General features: G+C 44.9%; 1 protein-coding gene and 1 pseudogene across 1 annotated transcript; one reads left to right on the top strand and one right to left on the bottom strand.

The window, feature by feature from the left end:
- Window positions 1-7079: 7079 nt before the first annotated feature.
- Window positions 7080-17305, top strand: RBM15B (RNA binding motif protein 15B). The gene has a single exon (XM_078661282.1). It carries the CDS (start codon window positions 7234-7236, stop codon window positions 9736-9738), a length of 2505 nt encoding a protein of 834 aa, XP_078517408.1. The 5' UTR covers window positions 7080-7233; the 3' UTR covers window positions 9739-17305.
- An 878-nt stretch (window positions 17306-18183) lies between these two features.
- On the bottom strand, window positions 18184-18396 carry LOC144783100 (cyclin-dependent kinase 2-associated protein 2 pseudogene; annotated as a pseudogene).
- Window positions 18397-20679: the final 2283 nt, after the last annotated feature.

Here is a 20679-nt window from a genome sequence, read left to right as displayed (position 1 = left end):
TACGGCTGTGGACCAGGCTCGGAGAGGTCGTCGGGGATCAGGTCTTGCTTCTCCTTTCTCCGCCAGTAGTCTCCTCGGTATGGTACTGGGACTCCTCGGAGGCTTGAAAAAGGAGAGAAGCGCAAGGGCTTTAGTCCGAGTACACAGTCGGAATACCACCACCTACACCGGGGTGTGAGAGGGTACGGAAAACGGCTTGTGAGGAGGGGAACGGTAAAGGAGGATGGAGCAGGCTAGGAAGAGGGGGGGGAAGAGTTGTCAGGTGCTGGGCAGTGCTCGGTCTTTGTTACAGTGTGCGTGAACAGTAGGCAATTTACACTCTATCTCTGTGCTCGTGAAGGCTAAGTTATATACCAGATTTATCTACAGCTATATACAGGAGGGGGCACTGAGAAAGGGTGACGGGTACTCACGTGCCCCGCCGCAACTCTCGTCCGAGTTGCGGCCGCTCTCCAGCTTCCTCCTGAGGACGCCACCAGTCCTCCGTCCAGACGTCCTCTTCCTCGTCCTCGCTCCGGTCTTGCCGTGCTGCTCCGCTCTCTCTCCGGGGTTCGTCGCTGTCCGCTGCCTCCTGCCACGAGTCGGTTGCTCCGAACGCCTCTCCTTCGTCCTCGGGGCTTTTTCTACCTTCCGAGTTGTTGTCCGTCGGTCCACTTCCGGGGTCAGGGGCGGTGGCTTCCGGGTCGTTAGGGGTCGTCCCGCTGGCTCTTCCGGGTTCACTGGCGAGTGTTTCCGGTCTTTCCAGCTCCGATGCCGGTACCTGCAAGGGACGACAAAGAGAAGGTGTCCTGGGTGTCCGGGACGTTAATTGACCGGGCGCGGGGGACAGGACCCCCGCGCTCGGACATCGTTGCCCCGAGGTATGTGCCGCTGCCGCTCCACAACCAGGTCCCATGTCCTTTTTGCCGGGACGTACAGAATAAAGTGGGCCTTGGTCCCAAGTTTCAAAATTGGGCACTAAGTGTGTAATAGGGGGGGGGCACTCCCACCCCACAGCAAGATTTAGAATAAATGGAGGGGAGCAAGGGTACGAGACAAGGCTGCTCGTAAACCCTGCTGCGCTTTGCCCTTTATATGGAGCCATTAGCGGAGATCATATGCTCAAACCCATTGATATCAGGAGGACATTGAGAAGCCAGGAGCACAAGATTACTCTATACGCAGACAATGTGATGATGACACCGACAGCCTCACAGAGCTTTATCCCAGCAATCTTACACAATGAAAGGCAATTTGGCCTTGCGTCATAATTCAATACGAAGGCACAGAAATTGTGATTAAGATTAAGTCTTACCGCCTCACAGGAAGTCTGCAACACCTCACAGAAACAATTGCTGCTCACAACATAGCATACACTACTTGGGGATCAAAGTTTGCTCCACTACTGATAAAACATCCACACAGAATATAATGACCTCCTAAACAAGGCTCACAGGGAGCTGCCAAACTGGCAGATGTGTGGATTGTCTTGGCTAGGTCATATAGCAGCTATTAAAATGACATTACTACCCCAAATATTATATTTAATGTGGACGCTACTGCTACAACCACTCTTGGGACTGACCGAAAAGCTGCAGAAACTTTTAGACAGCTTCATTTGGAGAGGTAAGAAAGTAGAATTTTTTAACTGACAAGCATATCTCCTGTCTGCAGAGGGTGGCCTGGGGATCCCGCATTCAATGCATTAGTACATTGCTGCACAACTCTGCAATGTGGTGGAATGTCACCTATCAACCTTCAGAAATATTGGTGCTATATGGAGCAATATGTCCGACGTGTCCATATATGGAAGGTCTCTTGGTTGGCCAGGAAGAACAGACCATTGGGGTGTATTCTTCCCCAGTAAACAAAGCCACACTTGAAGCATTGGACATGGTGGAGAGGTCTAAGGGCCTCACAACAATCTCTTCTCAATGACACCCAATATCAAGCTCCTGGACCTTAATTGGTAAAGACTACATAGTGTGGCAGACCGCGAACTGCAAGAGGGTAGGAGAGTTTTATGATGCAGAAGTCTTGCAGTCCTTTGTGCATTTAAAGTCTGGGTATCGCCTTCAAGAGAAGGAGTAAATGCACTACCTACAAATCAGACACGGGGTGATCCGACCATCTATTAGGAGTCAAGCCAACAGTTAGAAAAATGTTTTATCACCAAGCGTGAAGACAAAACTCTAATCGTTAATTTACAAATTCTTTCAGAAAGCGGGCCCCCATTCAGTGAAAAGGTGGGAGGTTGTACTGGAATGATCACTTACTGACAGGGAATGGGGTGACATATTTTATAAAACAGGCACTTAAGCTTCGAGCAGTTCAGGAAAGAAGGACCTGACAAAAACCGACATTGTACTGGTACTACATCCCAGCCCGCATACACAGTTGGTGCCCTGCAAAATCCCCAGACTACTTGGGGAGGGGAGATATTGGAGAACAAGAATGCTGACATGCCTTTTTTATTTTTTAAACCATCTGATTCTTTATTGAGATTTTGGGGCTTTTTTTACAATGGCAGGAACACACGAGCATAACATGCTTAAAACTTTGCGTGCGTATATACAACCATTAAGTAGTACTCAAATAAGGCATTATCGAATTCAAACCACATAACAAAACATAACTGTGAGCCTGATTTTATGATATAAGTTTGGCAGTTATAGTATGGTAGTGTGAATGGGTGGCGGGTTAAGGCATGGGGCTGCTCTCCCCTGGCAGTCATGTAGGTGCGTTGGGGACAAGAAAAGGTAGTGTAACATGCTACTTAATTGTGGGGCATGCGGAGGGAGTGCAGTGTTGCTTATGTGCTAGCCTATTGTAGCCTGGTGTCATCACTGGGCTTTGGAACGTGAGTAGTAAGTCATCGCAGGCGGCTGCTATTGGGCGCTAATGCAGGCCCCATATTTCTCTCCGATGTAGAACCATGGACTCTACTGTGGCCCAATGAACCACCGCATTCTACCACTGTAAAAACCTTGGGAGCAATTTTTTTTATTGCATAGTAATTGTGCGTATGGCTAGAATTAAGGACAGGTCGATGAAGCGATAGACCCCTCCCCCACCTTCTGGCCTATATGTAGACCCAGTAAACCACTGTCAGTACAGATGAGGTCCTGGTGACCTGTGATCCGTGTGGAAAGACCTCGTCCCGGAAACAGCAGTTGGCTGGGTAATTCCAAAGCAAATGTAGGAAGTCTGCTATGGAAGTGTGACATCATGGGCAGTTGGGCAATGCTGTGAGGAAGATTTTATGGAGTCTGGACGGCGTTAAATAAACTCTGTGTAAGATGTTGTGTTGTATGTATGTTAGAATTGTGGATTGCATGAGACCTTATGCGGGTATGTGAGTGCTCTGTTCCATTTTTGGAGGGTTAAAGGATGGCCTATGTATAGCTCCGACTTCTGCCGGGCGGGGGGGAGCTAGTGGGTCTAGAGACCGCTCTGGTATGGCTCTAGCAATCCAAGACATAGGTCTCCGCCCAGAGCACATTGTAAATAGTACTTGGTTTAGTGGGTGGGCAGTGGCTTCAGAAGTTGTCATCTCCAAAGTAATTCCAGTTCGGCGATCAGGCACATGTGAGTCAGGAACTGTCCTGCCGAGATGCCGGTCTGCTTGGATAACAGGTCGAATGGGATCAAGGTTCTCTCCTTAAACAGATCGCCACGCGTGCCAACCCCCGAAGACTGCCAAGTCTCCATCTCCTCCCGGACTACGGCTACCCTGAGGGTACGTATAGATCATAAGGGAATCTCTGGTGCATACAGTGTCACATTTGGGAGGCTTGCAGGGCATGGTGGAAACTGCCATATGCTACACAAAGCAGATTGTTAGGGGCTATAGGCAATGTCAACTTCAGGAGGAATATCTCTCACGCAAGACTCTGGCAATTTGCCACTCTACTAAGCCCACTAGTTTGTGGCTGGATAACCAACAGGCTGGCCACTGCAGCTGTGCTTCCGTGTAGTAATGTTTGAAAATCGAAGGGCCTAGTCCTCCACACTGGCGTAACGAACCTTGAGGGGGCCTCCCTGCAAGGCAGCTCGGGGGACACCCTCCGGGCTCAATCAGGAGCCCTGCAGCCAGAGTGCTGTGCTGATGGGGCCGCCTGGAGCTCGAGGCCCTCCCGCACCGCAGGGGCTGCGGGGGCCTGTGTTACGCCCCTGGTCCTCCATTGTCTGTGGGAAGTTGTAGTTGGGCTAAGGTTACCCTACACCTCACCTTATTCGTGGGCAAATCCCTTATCATTATGTTCAATAAATGGAATGTGCTGTGGTGAATGGGGATCGGCAGGTTGGCAAAGTATTAAAATAGTTGCTGCAACATTACCATGTTGGAGATTGCAATTCGGCCCTGCACCTTGAGGGGAAGGGAGCATCAGAAGGCAATTTGGGGTCAGAGAGAGGAGACTACCTTCAAGAGGTTACCATCTAGTAAATTTTGAGCGGCTTGGTAGATATTGATGCCCAGATATCGAAACGTCAGAGGCTCCTGCTTGGGTTGGTGGGTGAAACTGTCACGTGCTGGGCAAGCAGGATGTAGCAGAAACAGGCAGGTGTTTGTCCAATTGACCCACAAATCTGAGGCTGCCTTGAAGGTGTTTAAGATTTGAGCTATATCATCTATGCTGGCCCATGTGTCTCTGACATAAATGAGGACAGCATTGGCATAGAGAGAAACAGCATGTGTCTCAACAATGATGGGTGTGCCCCAGGTTCTCCCCGACTGAAGGAGACTCTGTGCCATCGCCTCCATCATAAGCGCAAAGAGTAATAGTAAACGTGGACACCCTAGGCACATACCGCGACTAATCGGACATGGATCAGAAATCAGTTGGCCTATTTTCACTCTTGCTGTCGATTAAGTGTATAGGAGTTTGTTCAGTTGCAACAGCTTGTTGCGGAGGCCCTATTTTTGTAGGACCGCAAACATGTTCCAAAGTGTATCAAAAGTCTTCTCATGGTCTGGAACTAGGCAGGTGGAGTGGGGCCAATGTGTGGGGGTGGGGGGGCCTTCTTCGAAAAGTCTGTGCAACCTACGAATATGGAGAAATGTAGATCTGACAGATATGAATTCGTTTTGGTGGACCAGCCATGGGAAGTGTTCCAGTATTTTGCTAAGGATTTTGTAGTCACTTCCCAGCAGTGCCAGTGGCCTGTAGGAGGTGACTTCAAGGGGGTCCGTCCCGCATTTTGGAAGGCAGACCAGTAGTGCCTCACGAAGGGATGGGTAATATACACTTATAAGATCTTAAACTCAATCTCCAATGATACTGGCAAGAGGTAATAACTAGTATAAATCTATCTTCTCCGCTGACATCCTGCATTTCCCAGTATATATTCTTCAAGGTTTAACTAACAGGCAACCCTATTAACTGCGCTCAGTAAAAAGCAGGGCAATCACCTCGGCTATCTGCGCTGTCAGACAGGCAATCACTGGCTTATTGGGGTGGGGAGGTGTATAGTACATGCCATAACAGATTATGTGAACTTCTGGGAATGGAGAAACTCTCTTCAAGGCTGGAGGGAAGGGTTGTCTTATTTGAAAAAACCTGGGGACCCTGGACAGCTTTCCTTTCGAAAGGATTCAGGAAGCTTACCTGCTGTTAGTACCTGAGGGTCTCAACCTCACGCAACAACACAACACAAATCATGTCCACAACAGCGCCTCGTAGGTCCTCCTTAACACAACAGACCCGAATGCATCAGTGAACAATATTTTGTCCGAAGTTGTTGGCATGTTTATAGGTGCAGTTATCTTCCTTGATTAGAATACAGGAGGAGAAAGGGAGGGTAAGAGGCTTGTTTAGGTGGGTATGTTGGTGTGGTTGTTGGTGGAAGTATGTGGAAATCAAACAAAATAATAATAATCAGATCTAAAACATAAAATGCACCTTTGTCACTCTATTTTCGTATATTGGGCGTGAGAATAGCTCCTGCTCTATTACTTGAAGTGTGAACTCCACCTTCTCGTTTGACGTGTTAGCCCACTCCCCAGACCCAAGCCCTTCGAATTGGTCCTAGTTGCGCCCCTGATAAGATACCGTTAGAGCTACCCTTCATTATGTACTTGTTTAGAAGTGACAGGTGGTCTACATTCGAAGAGATTCCTCTGTCACAGAAGCTGTGACTAATAGGTGGCAAAATACACGGTTGCACATAATATAAATCAGTCATCTAACTTCTCTTTCTTGTAATACACATGACAAATCCCATGAGCAAACTGTGTTTTCTCAGGGCTTCTGAAAATATTTTACAATTTCACGGGGTCTGTGAAATGATCCGCTGTTGCATCAACAAGGGCTGTATCACTAAAGTCGTCTTGCACCAACATATTTACATTTCTCCCTGAAGACACGTTTATCTGAAGATCTGTGGCTGATCGACACCCTGGTTCCAAAATACAAGGCTTCTAAGCCTGCCTATCTTCTGCGTGGCTGTTTACTTAATTTCCCCCATGCAATGCATTTATTTATTTATGCATTTTTTATAGCGTGAACTTTACCCAGAGGTGTCAGAACGCTCATGCCTATAAATGAAAGAATTTAGAGGGAAAAAAAGATCCTTGTATGAAGCAGTATATAAATAAATAGGCAAATACTTCAATGCGGCTTGTAACAAACAAAACACTCTTTCAGCCGCAGAATCCGTCTTCTAGGGAGTTCCGAAATACCATCCTATAAATGTATTGTATGTATTGGGGGTCTTTCCGCGCAGAGGGCTGTAGGCGAGCTCAGTAAGTAGCTTTAAAACATGTAGTTGTTTACTCGGGAGTAGTTACTTCAACAGGCTCCATGTTTTCCTCCCATGGGTGAAGGCGCTCTGGGCCAACTATGCCCTGTTACCAGGCCCGGTGCAGTGGTTGCCAGGCTTGGGACACAGCTGGCAAAAATAACGTGTTCTGCGGTCCCCTCTCCATCACCTGCTATAGACGAACAGCGAGTGAGATAAGCACAGGCAGACATGGGTGGAGCAAAGTCGCCCTTAACAGGCATGCGCCGTCTCAGACACTTGATTTGATTGGCTGTAGAGAACGCGGAACCGGCTCCCAGACTCTGCGCTTGAAAGTTGACAGACATTGCGTCGCGACTACGCGGTGACGTTTTAGCTTGTAGCGCAAGCGTTGTTTTGCGTCACTTCCTATGATTGGACCTAGTCCTACCGTTTGCCCTGCGCTCTCCTTTTGTCCAAGATGGCGGCTTATTGGGGCCTGTGAGAGCTGCGGGCCGGGTTATTGGCAACATCATGAAGCGGCAGAGTGAGCGCGACTGCAGTCCGGTCCGGACCAGCGGCAAGCGGCCGCGGGACCGAGAGCGTGAACGGGGCCGGGAGCGTGACGTGAGCAGCCGCCGAGAAGAGGTCCCCGCAGATAACAGCAACCGCAGCAGCAGGTATCGCAAGAACTCCGGAGAGCGGGGTAAGAGCCGGACAAGAGGAGCGACCCGCAGCGGCAGCAGAGACCGCTTCACCTCCCGCCGCGACGAGCGCTCTGTAGGCGGGGGCGACTCTTCAAACCACAGATCTCAGCACCAGCCAGAGCAGCTCCCCAGCCGATCCCAGGGCCGTCTCGCCAAGCCAGCGAAGCCGGACACCCCTCTTACGACTACTGCTGCGGGCGAATACAAGACACTGCTGTTGAGTGGGCTGGGGGCGCAGGTGTTGGCCGATGCGCAACTGGAAGATGCTATTCTGCGGCAGTTCGGCAAGTACGGAGACATCAGCGTAAAGATCTCCCACACCCCCGAGCTGGGCCGGGTTGCCTACGTGAACTTTCGCCACCCGCAGGATGCCAAGGACGCTCGACACTCAAAGGGGGGGCGCCTGATGCTCTACGACCGCCCGGTCAATGTGGAGCCCGTCTTCCTGCAGAGCCGGAGCCGCACGCCCCCCGAGCCTGCCTACCTGCCCACTCATGGCTACCAATATAAGCCGCGCTCCCTCTCGCCCAGGCTGCCAAGGCACACAGCCTTCGCGCTGGAGGTGGTTGGGCTGTCAAGGGAGCGGGAAAGGGCGCTGGAGTACTACGGCATGCAAGACGAGCGGGGTCGCACTTACAGCATCACAGTGCCTGAAGAGGAGCTCATGCCTGAAGACGACCGTCGCGCAACCAGAAACTTGTTTATTGGCAACTTGGATCCAGCGGTCAAGGAGCTCGAACTGCGACGTGCCTTTGACAAGTATGGCATCATTGAGGAGGTGGTCATCAAGCATCCTCAGGGAGCGGGTGGGATGTATGCTTTCCTCAAGTTTCAGAATTTAGACATGGCGCATCGTGCCAAGGTTGCCATGTCGGGCCAAATCATTGGCAGGAATGCTATAAAAATTGGTTACGGCAAGGTCAATCCCACCACCCGCCTTTGGGTTGGCGGCCTTGGCCCCAGCACGTCATTGGCTGCTTTGGCAAGAGAATTTGATCGATTTGGTAGCATCAAAACTATTGACTACGTGAAAGGAGATAACTTCGCATACATCCAGTACGAAAGCTTGGATGCTGCACAGGCGGCATGTTCACAAATGCGAGGCTACCCCCTCGGAGGTCCTGATCGCAGACTTAGAGTGGATTTTGCCAAAACAGAGGAAACAAGATATCCCCAACAATACCAGCCGACGTTGTTGCCGGCGCACTACGAGTTGTTACCCGAGAGTTACAGCCGACACAGAAATCTGGAACAAGACCTGCGAGTACGTGATAGAACTCCCCCACACTTGTTGTACTCTGACCGAGACCGAATTTTTACCGAGGGGGTTTGGACCAGCCCCACAAAAACTTCAGAACGCAGGAACAACTCGGAGAATTACAGCCGGGTGGCACGCAGTCGCAGTGGGGAGCACTGGGGAAGCGATGGTGAACGGAATGTGTCCAAGCCATGGGAAGAGAGGCGCAAACGCCGGAGCCTCTCTGGTGACCGTGGAAAGGCCCCTCTTTTACCTTTTGACGATAAGACAAGGACCAGAGCAGTTGTGCAAACTGCTGAACGTAGTAGCCCTGATAGGGCTCGCAAAGAGAATCATGTTGGCAATGCTGTACCTGTAAGAGACCAAAACAGTCCTTTGCAGAACAATAAACATGTTCCCGAGGAGAGAAAGCGTCCGTCCACTCCCGATTCCTCCCAGCGCACAAAGAAAGAAAGTGAACGCAATCATCGAACTGTAGAGGCTTCACCCAAATCGGCGCCCGAGGTGAAATCGGAGACCAAAAAGCCTAAAACTTTATTGGAGTACGCTGTGACACTACCGCTTGCTTGGGTCGGGCGCCTTGTGCTGAAGAACAGTTGCTTTCACACCTCCATGCACTTCCTTGAGGGAGACGCAGGTCTTCCAAACACCTTGCTGAAAGACCACACATCTGGCGTTGACCTCACTCAGCTGAAGATCGCCCAGAGGCTTCGGCTTGACCAACCCAAACTTGACGAGGTCACCCGTAGGATTAAACAAGGCACGCCAGGTGGCTATGCCGTGCTCCTCGCAGTTCAGAGTTTTTTAGGAACAGGTGCAGTGGGTGCCTCGATTGCCGAGAGTGGATTACAGCGTCGTCTTCTTAGGAACCTTGTCTCGTATTTAAAACAAAAACAGGCTGCTGGAGTCATCAGTCTACCCGTAGGTGGCGCAAAGAGCAGGGAGGGCACAGGTATGCTGTATGCCTTCCCTCCATGCGAATTCTCTCAACAGTACCTCCAGGCAGCCATAAGAACACTGGGCAGCTTAGAAGATGAACATATGGTAATGGTTATTGTTAAAGACTCTGCGTAAACCCCAACTCCTTAAGGACTTATATAATTCCATGACTCCCCAAGTCTCAAGCCATTTCTGAAGCAGATTCGGCTGCCAACCAAACGCAGAACAGACATCCAACCAATGTTATTACTTTTAGCTCTTAACTAAAGTTCTGACCATGTGAATGGGGCCCGTTTAATCTGTTTTTAATATATATGACTCTTCGGATGTGTCCAGTAATATATACATATATATATTTTTGTTCACGTTTTTTAACCAGTTGTCTGGAACGTTGTCAGTAAAACCATGGGTCACTGAAGAGTTTTTAAAATGAACCTAGTCTTCTAGTTTTTATGGTTTGAACTCGCACGTCATTTTCATTGCACGCTCCTTGGCTGAAGTCATGGTCAGCTGTGGCCATTCTGAACCTGTTTCTGTAGCTACCAGGGTGATTAGAGGAGGATATGTGGGTATTCGTAAAGTAGAGCTTTTGAGCTTATAAAACGTATGAATGTTCATGTAAGTGCGTTTGTGGACATTGGTGCAGTCTTTCTCAGGGGTTAGGACCCAGTTGGGTCGAAAGAATACTGATGGCAGACCACCAGGTGCTGCCAACCAGTCAACAAATGCATAAGTTGTGTAAGAAAATGGAGATAGCGTGATTATGCAAATGTCGAGCCTGGGTTACTAAAGATAAATGAGGTCAAGCCAGTGAAAGTTTGAGAATTCCTGTGCTAGAGTAAAGATGAATTAGTTGGCAGCTCTTTGGGGTGGGTTGCCCCCAACCCACGCACAACTCTTCCGCTTTGAAGTGTGTTTTTTAAAGTTGCCTGTAGAAATGCTGCTCTATAAAATGATCCTTGCACGCTTTTTTTTTTCAAAATGTCCAAATCTCCCACCAGTGGAAGTGTTTGTTTGCATTTGGCCTTGTAGCACATCATGTTGTTCGTTCTTTCAATACACTTTTGCAAACACTTTGCAGGAATAAAAGAGAGCTGCATGGTAGTTTTTTGGCGTAGATGGTTGTTTCCCACAGTTTTTAACTGCACAGACAGGTACAGCAGCAGGTTATTTTTTTGAAGCCAAGTCCTTACGTGGAGTGCACAGGTAGTTATCACACACCGTGACATCCTTTCCTGTACATAGCAGTGCAGGTATTATTTAACACATCTCTACTTCACTCGTATAAACATTTTTGGTACATATACCGTCAGACAACCCACATTTAAAGAAGCCCACGAAAGACGATACTTACATGCTTCAGGAGGCACGCGTAGGGTGTATTTCATAGTATGTTTGTTCCTGAGTTGCCAGTCAAGTTTACTCACTGGCAGTAGCCTTGGCTTAATCAGTGCCTGCCATAGTGATTCATATTGCAAAGTGGTTGTACTTTAATGGTTTAAAAAATTTGAAGAGGGGCTACATAAGAATGACAAGGAACATGACTTATTGAATTAGTGGTTAGATTGTAGATTAATTGTTTAGGAATCAGTGTTGTAAAATGCATCTAGCTTTAGTTTCCTGTTCCAAATATACTTACTTCACACAGCGATCATAGAGACTCATTGCCCATGATTCTAAGGCTGTTGCGCTCTCACAAGATAATAGAAACAAGTTCACTCTTTTGGTCTCCAGCTAATCGCAATTTTCTATCTTTTTAAGTGCCGGACACATCTTTCTGAAACGTTTTGGAAAATATATGCCTCTTTAATTTATATTTCCATGGCCGAAAATAACGTTTGGGTGTAATTGGTATACTACCTACATTTTATAGCCTGTATGTCTTCAGTGTTAAGCCTAGATCTATTGAGTAGTTCTTTGTTCGATATTTTGTATTTCTTAGATTAAAACGTTATTATTGGTAAGAAAGGTTCTCTGCTATTAAGTAACCAGTGCCTGCCCCCCCTCCCCCGAATTTTTTTCCACAGATCTTTAAAACATTCCGCCAGATGCATTTAGGTGCCAATGTTTTTATGGGATTTAGCCAAAAGTTACATCGTTAAGGTTCTTTTAAAGCAGGCATGTCTCATTCCAAATCATGAGCTGTGCTAGCAAGTAAATTCTGTATTTGACACATTTCACGGATGGCCTGTGCATCTTAATGAAATTCCACACTAGTCTAGCACTGCAATAGCTTTCAAGCCCAGTAATGTTAACTTGAAAGAGAGTGCATTGATACGTCATACGTAGGAGCTAAATCACCAGGAATAGAAAGCTAAATCACCAGGAATAGAAAGCTAAGGGTCATTTAAAAATAAAAACATTTTGTGGCACGTAAAGCAGATTTATACCACATACTGGTCATCCGAAACAGTTTGCGCGTTTTTCGCAAATCTTTGAAAACCTGGCTTTATAACCAGTAATCTCACACAGCTGCTACACACTCTTTTGGCCTGCTCCGGCGCCGGGAAACCTTTTTTGGGTAGCTGCCGCACTGTACAAATTAAATAAATAAAATACTGAATTAGTGTGCAATTGTTGACCGATTAAAAAAAACAGTTGCCACTGTTCCCTTGCTCGGTTCCACTTAGCGGCCCTCTTCCTTTCTAGAATATTAATGCAAGTGAACACTTTTGTGTTTAAGATCTTTGAAGGGTGCTGGAAAAAATGCTGATCAAAGTGGAAATATCAATAATACCCAAGTACTGTATAATTAGCCTTGACTGAACGGGGTACTCAAAGTAGTACATTCAACTTAATTTCAAGCCACAGGGTAAAATCGGTCCCAAAAGCAAACAATGAAAATACTATTATGTTTGACTTTTAAACTATGCATTGGGAAATAACATGCAGTAAATACCAATTGTCTTTGTGCGAAGTATTACTGCAGGTTATCCCTCCTTGGGCACTCTTTTGACTGCAACATTTACACTAAGTACTACTTGGAAAAAAACATGAGTTGCAAAACCTGTGGTCCGTGTGCAATATGCATGGTACCTGTGATTTGATATAATTTGCACAGGATTCCAAATGTAGCACAGCATGTAGGTTGAAGCCATCCAAGGCCTCCACATAGCTGCTTGTTTGCCTCTCAAAACCAAAGCCCTGTGTTTTAGAAACCGTCTTACTACGATTATTGGAATACAAGTCTGCTTTTTAGAGTAATCGTCTCATTAAATGACTAGAATGGTATTTGCCCCTCTGGAAAGAACCCACTCTTTTTGTTTCGATCAATGCATTGTACTCAGGAGCGCGACATCAAATATTTTTTCCCATAACTGCAACGCTAATTTCTCTTGGCTGTGGGCAGTGCATTCATTTCACATGGTGTCCTGCAGACGCCTACTGGGTTAGAGAATTAAATATGACTGAGTCCCATTGTGGAAATTGCCACATGATTTGTTTAGTTTGTTCTGGTTGAGACTCACTGTAGGGGGTCCAGTTTGACTTCTTGCTCTGATGTTGGCTTGCTTTGGAATCTGACTATTGAATTGGTTTCTCCACGCACTCCTACCTCCAACTGGTCCACTGTGCTACTTAGTAAATCACCTGGTCTGATAAATAAAAACTCCCCTTCCTGGTTAGTCTGTGCCTAATGTGAACCCCGCGCGCCTTATTTAATTGACTGTTTGTATAGTCAACATTAGGCACAGCTCCTTATGCTTGTACTTCACTTTTGGCAGGGGCACCGCACATGCAAATGTTTGTAGTGCTGCTGACATTGTTTGGTAAACACTTCTCTCCTGCTTTCCTGGGTAGCGAGAGAGCTTTAATTGCTTCCTAAAGATAGGCGTTGCCCGTTCCTACAGTGGACCAAAACTAGCTCCACAGAGCAAGCTAGAACTGCTGCTTAAAATAACTGCTTGCCTCTGTGAATTTGGAAGCAGTTAGTTGCATGTGTCTGGAATCTTGCCGAAAAAAGTGCTGCTTCTGTGGTTTGGGATTCTTCTAACTTGTATTTTGTTTTGTAATAATAATTTAGTTTTAACTGCCCTGAGGGTGGCATGGTGTCAGCCCAGCCTCTACCATGAAAGACTGTATGTGGGAACTTTGAAGAGTTTTAAAACTCATTATTGTGTGGACCTGTTTGAGTGAAGCTAAATTCACCAATGCACAATATCTCGGCCATCTCATCCAGTGATGACCCCTCTTCCAGTTCTCCACTACCCGGGCTGCTTTGAGTAGTGGGCCTCCACCATCTTCTCCCGATGCAAAACAGACGATGTCCCCAGTTTCTGGAACGTGCCGTTCTTTCAGCTAACCTCTATAAATGTGTTGGGGAGAGGTTCTGAAATCTATAGCAACAATAAAGTACCAGAGATTCAAAACTGAAAGATGAAGAGGGGTGGGCAAATGAAGTAACTGTGAGGGCTATTATGCATTGTAGCCACACTGACCTCGGCCGCTTTCTAAGAGTACAGAAAGGAGATGCGTGCCATTTAGTAGTTGTCAAATTCTCTTAGGATAATTAGTTTACTTTTATTTGTTTAATATGTGGCTCCATAATTCATTCTGGCAATGGAATGGAGTCCATTGGGTAACCTTTTGTATGTCTCTCTTGCTCAGGGATCTTCCTTTGCAAGACTTATGTTGTATGCAGAGTGGCCATCGTGCATTCATGTTTGTGCAGGATATCATTGGTGGTTCTTCTACAGATGGCTTCTAAAACCTGGTCAGGGAGCGTGTAAGGAAACATTAAGTGGTGCTTTTTTTTAAGCATTGATAAATCACTAAATTATTTCTATTTATGTATGGCACCACCCTGCCATTCTTTTTTTTCATAAGCCAATTTTTTTTCTTTGCAGAAGGCTTTTTAGTACGATTTGCTCTGTGATGCTATAGTGTCCTGATGAATTTCCATTAGAACCGACAGAGTTGTGAACTATCACCCGATTTACTGTATATTTTAACTCCTTTGAGTTTGTGGGTGTCCCCACATTGGGGAAAGCAACTTTTATGCTCTAAAAAGATGCTCAGTATAGGTGAGAAAAGCATAGCGAATTACAAATCCCTACTACCTCAAGGGATGGTAACCATCGCACCGATGGCTTCTATTGCGTCTCCAAAAAAAGACTGTGTAGCATGTAATGTCGTGGGACTATCTGAAGTAATTGGGAGTTTGCACTTTCATTTTCTGTCTTGCCATTTGTCTTTCAATTTTAACATCTGTTTTTTTTTGTTGAGGGTTCACCTTCCATTTGGCAGCACGGCTTGTTCACCGGTGATTTTTTTTTTTTTTTTTTTAATAATCATTTGCTCTTGTGTCCAGGGACTGGGGAAGGTTTCAGATGACGATCAGTGGGGCAGAATTTCAATTTTATTAGCCTTTTGAAGGGGGTTACTTTCACGAAATTATCTACCATTTTTATTAGGAAGGGCAGGAAACTCGGAACCAGAAGTTGTAGGATTTCTGTTAACATTGATGGCCAGCAAAGGGCGTGTTTAATTAACATTATACATATGATTCCACCTGTTTGTAACTGCCGGCCATCATCTCACAGTTTAGAGGAGCATGGCAGACATAATAGTACCTCTGACCTTTCACAACACATTCTCTAGCAGCCCCCCCCTTTTTTTTCTGGATATGCGAATTCACACTTAGGGGGGGAAATTTCTGCCTGATAAGTCACTGTTGCCCCTCGTTACTTGTAAACATTGTGAGCGTTGAAGGATAAACTGAAATCGATTTCACTTGCTGCTCTGAGATTTTCAACTTTATGTGTGAAGTCGTGTTACCTTTTCTCACTAGTACTTGAAATAAAACGAATAAAATAGGACTGCATCTTATCTTCACTTCCTGGCCTAAAAATGTCGTTAACTCTGAAGAAAACATTATTTGCTCCAATTATTTTAGAAGAATTTGTTTACTGTTCATACCTGTGAAGTGTTTAGGCTTTGTGACTGATGGAAAGGCTAGGAGGTTAGCTCATTTATAAAGCTCTGTTCTTGAATCTAAAACAAAATTCTAAAATATGGAGGGTCCAAGGATACCTGTTTTACTAATGCGTTTCTTGTTCTCTTTTAAATGACTACTTGTGCCTTTTTTACGGTTGTAAATGTATCTGCATCTTCAAGCTAGTAATGCTAGTACACCTAGGAAAGCAAATTGAATATTAACCTTGAGTTCCCTGATGAATGTAAATGTTGTGACCATTTTGGAAGGTGAGTGGACTTTTTTGTTACAGAAACATCTATACCACATTGTCTGTGATTCATTTCCATCGTCCAATTTTCACTTCGCTTTTGGAAAAAAAGCCACAGTTGTCATATTGGACATCAAAAAATAATGGTCAGTGAACACAGATGTAGAAGTACACCTAATTGCCCATGTAGTTTACATTAGTGGGGTGGAGCTTGCAAGGATATTGATAGTCTGAATAAACAGAAGAAAGTTTTTCGATTGTCATTCACAAGCGGAGAATTCACACTGATGGTGCCCCAAAAGCAGCTGACTTGTGCATCTTAAGTGTCCCAAAACCGCTCTAGTTTATTTCTTTGGGTCAAGACAATATGTGCGATGTTAGGGGTGGTTATTCTGGCCCTTCATTTGTTACTTGGGTACAGGTTAAGAAATCGGCCGTTCAGCTTCATTTCATGGGCACAATGTTTCTAATGATTACAGCTTCGGGAAACTTGGCACACTCAATATATTCCTTATCCCACTGATGGTTCCATGTGCTGCGGATATTGAAGCCTTGTCATTTAAATCTGTCTGTGGTCCATCGATGATTTAAGCGTGGGGGAGAGAACCACATGTATTTTTAGAAAGTTGCTCTGCGGCAAGTCCTTGCATCTTCAGATTTGATGTTTTTGCCTGTTGAGGGAAAGCATTTGAAGAGTTAGTGCTGAATATAGTGCAGTTGAATTTCTGCTCAAATCACAAACCCCTTCAAATAGGTTCATCTCCATTCACACAAGTCCACCACTCAAACTGCATGTACTAACTCACCAAGTGTGAACTTGTTTCCTTTTCCACTATAAACGTTGCTCATCTCTGTTCTTGTTTACAGACAAATACTTTAAAAAAAAAAAAACCTTGATAGACACACTATTTAAACTACGCCTTCTCCATTGTGGTCACTATTTGCATTGTCGCTAGAAGGGGGTTTAGCCATACATGGGATTCTGTGACTGACACCTCAACATCACCAACCTCTTCCAGCTCACTCCTTCCCAACCCGTCAGTAACGAAACACTGCAAGAAGATGGTTAGGAAGCAAACTGTAAATACACAGAATGCCCCGTCATTCAGTGGCAAGCTCCTTATTGAAAATTGCTATTGTTTTAATTGTAGCTTTTTTATGAGACAGCCAGATGGGGTTAATCTGCTATATAAGACAGGGCATCAGAATTGTAATCACAAAAAGCAGGTTGTGAAATAGAGACTGTGGCGTTCAGGCTTTCGTCGTTTCATGACCCTCTTTCCAACATGTGGCTATACGGTTCATACCCTTGACTAGAAGGGAGTTGGGGTGTAGGTGTCATTTCACTGAATGAAACTTTTTGAGGACGTTAAGCATTCTAATAAGATGTTGGATGACAATAAAATGTCTGCAGAAAAAACTCATATTTTTCCTGTCTTATTTTTTTTGTTTCGAATGCTTGAAAAGCGCTAGGCGTGATGCCGTTCTGATATGTTCATTGATTAAAAAACCAAAATGTTTGTGGATGCTTTTTTAATGTGTTTTTAGGAGTGATTAATTTGCTTTGTGTACATCGAATGTGGCATCATACAGTTGAGTAGTTTATTGTGAAGTCAGCAGTATAGTTGAAAAACCTACATGGATCAAGCATTCATTTGTGAATACTGTACGGAAATTGAGAGCTCTGATGGACCGTTGCAGTCAAATTCTGAAGTTACTCCTCAGCAGTAGGATACTTTAAAGCAATTTAGGTACTTAAGACCATCTGTGATTGCCAGATTTTAGCCGACGTACAAAAAGACTGCTAACAGGCAGTCAAACATGAACAATATGCTATCTTATGTTTTAATGTTAATGGTTTTATTTAATTACTTATTCATGTGAGCAGCTTGGCACCCCTATTTTTTTCTTGTCTGAAATTACACTAATTATAAGAAGTTTTGGAAAAATCAGCATATGCGTGGACGATGAAGGCTATAATTGCTAAAGTGCTCCTTCATACAGTTGGGTATAAACCTTTGAGTGATGGCCAAAGAATACACCCAGTCGTTAGAATTAATTGAGATGTATACTCTACTGAACCAAGACATGATTGGCAAAGTCTCAAGCAAATGGCCGAAAGAGACTGTTTGAAGAAAGCCAATGGTTAAAAGGACATGGACCCATAACCTCTGTATATTGGTAACCGTAGAATGGCAACCGGGATTCCTGAGCAACCTACTATATAACAAAGGGTGGGGGGGGGAGAAATACGTTTGGCACACTGAGAATTTAATTGGATAAAGAGGAGAAGCAGTCATAGGGTGTTAGCAAGCAAAAGAAGCTGTCAATCCTACAATGTCGACCTGTGGTAACTTTAGTTGGAGGGTAAACCGAATATCACAAAAAACAGAGGACATTATGTGCAGGCATTCCGAGCTGTCTCAGACAGACATTTGTTTACCAGTGACTGAACATGGATAATACCTCTCCCCAGTATCTGATGGCAATTTTGCTACTGCCGTATGCTGATTTGACTTCTTTGCCTACCTTGTGTATCGCAAACAGCAGGTCCGAGTATGCTCTGCAAAGTTTGAGACGGAAGTGGCTTAATAGACTGTATGTACCCCATAGATTGTAGTCATTGAAGTGGTCGAAAGGAAGCATTAGTTCGTCCTACGACCCAAATGGTCATGGCACGCTTACACTGGAAACTGGTGGGGGTTGTTGCTGATTCCAGTTTTGTTTGTAGTGGTTCGTGTTGGAGCAACCCACTTGCAGGACATTACTCAGCCTCCCGATTTAATGTGGATGGCAGATTGCTCCCCTCCCCGTGAAGTTCACCACCAACGCAAGACTTTCTTCTGTGATGAATCGTCCTATTCGGTAATAATGTTCCCCAATGGAAATCCCAGTATTGGATATTCTTTAAAGACTGATTTCTCCTGTTCTTGGTTGGTGGCTTGAATCCTTTCTTCTGACGTGTGATGGAAAAAATCCACCATCTGGTTATAGGCAGGGCCACTGGAGTTATGGGGTAGGGTTGAGTGGGTTATGCAGCAGGAACAGGCAAATTATGCAGTAGATTTTGGGATAGTATTTCATTATTTTGACATCTTGAAACGTGCTAACAGTCTAAGCAATAGTTACACCTCTTTAGTGCCAGTGTAAATCAGAAATCTAGAAATAAGTTGCAGAAAGATGACCAGTCAATGTTTGCAAAGGGCCTTGCTCTGCACGGCAACATGCTGCAGTATTTTTAGTAACTTCTGAAACATTTGAGCTATAAACAATTTTTTTGTTATAATCTGTAGATTATGTAGCAGATGATGGATTATGTGGCAAATCTATAATCATGTGAAAATCGCTGCAACCACACACTCTCTTAATTCCAGTGACCCTGGTTATAGGTGAGGAGCTTTTATTTCTACTATTCTTACTGGTGGATTAACAAATCAACCAACTTTTTCTTTGTTGATATAAAACCGAAGGTGGTGGGGTGGCGATTGAGACTTGATCCCTTGCTCCCTCGCCTGTGTCCACCGCTCGCTACTTACAAGTACCACCTGTAAGCTTAGCTTGACTTCTCCGCCCTAATTGATATTTTCACTGATGACATTTGTCCATTCCAGTATTTTCAGGTTGTAGGCCCATCATAGCAGATTTTGGAATTTCTTTAGAAGTTTGGAGTATTCTTTTCTATTTATATGACTGGTGTGTGACTTGCTCAATATAAAGTTGATTGATGAAGTGAATAAAAAATAACTAGTACATGCTGAACTGCTTAGAGGTTTAGGATATTGGTGTGAGGGAAATCGAGGGCCTTACTGATTGCTTGCTCAACTCGTAAGTAAATGATGTGCATGTTTCTCAGTTACCAGCATGAATGAAATGACTCCTTCACTCATCCCTGTTGTAAGGCGGCGTCTTTTTTGTCAATGCAATTGGGTGCGTTCTGCTATCTAGCTGTAAAGTGTATTTGATGTTCGTTTGATGTGTGCAGTGCTTTAATTTGTTCTTTTGTACATGTGGTATATCTTGTTGGTTAATTATTGCTTGGCTGATATGATGGCTTGCTAAAGGAGATAGCTTCTTTGTCAACTAAGGGTGAAATCTTCCAGTGTGCGCTCATGTGGGAACCGTATGAACTTAAGTGCATTAGGTAGTACGTCAGAATACCATGTCAAAATGTAATGTCATTGGGAAAATCTTCAGCTAATACGGTATTATGTGTTTATCTGTCATGTATAGTGGGCAGGTCTGGGTTCTGGCTTCGAAATGTAACGCATTGTTTTTATAAGCATTTGGAAAAAATATTTTGGGCTATCGATAGGCTGAGTGTAATTCTTTTGGACTTGCCAGCTACCTTTAGTATAGAAACTGTTACTTACTATATAGCTGCATACACCAAATCAGGTAGGACCTAGACAATTGGTTATGTGCATATGTCAAAGGATATTACGAAATCTTTGGGTATTTGCCAAGATGGTCCTAATGCCCGATCTCTCCCAAGGCATATGATCATAGTATGGTATTAGACACCACGACAAAGACCTAATATTTAAAGCACTGCCCCTTTCCCGAGTGAACCCTTCATTAAAGGGATTCCTACTCCAAATAGTGGGCTTGGTAGCAGACGCCCTCTAGGAATCAAAGAAGCTGGCATAAAGAGGTGATATATCACCCAATATCACGCCGTGATAAACTACAGGTTACAAAACAATACCCTACTAAGCCAAAAGCTGAATTTGGCATACAGGGACTCATAACAGATCTCCTGTAACGAAGAGTTGTGACCACCTGCCAGTGCCATATATATACTCCAAAGTGCTCAGTACCTGAACCAGATTGAACCCTTTAACTGACTGGAATAATTTGAATAATCACATTTGCACAAAAAAAACTTTGCTGCAAT

Source organism: Lissotriton helveticus, chromosome 9, assembly GCF_964261635.1.
Source record: "Lissotriton helveticus chromosome 9, aLisHel1.1, whole genome shotgun sequence".
NCBI lineage: Eukaryota > Metazoa > Chordata > Amphibia > Caudata > Salamandridae > Lissotriton > Lissotriton helveticus.
The sequence above is the reverse complement of the archived record's forward strand: the minus strand, read 5'-3'. Positions and strand labels throughout refer to the sequence as shown.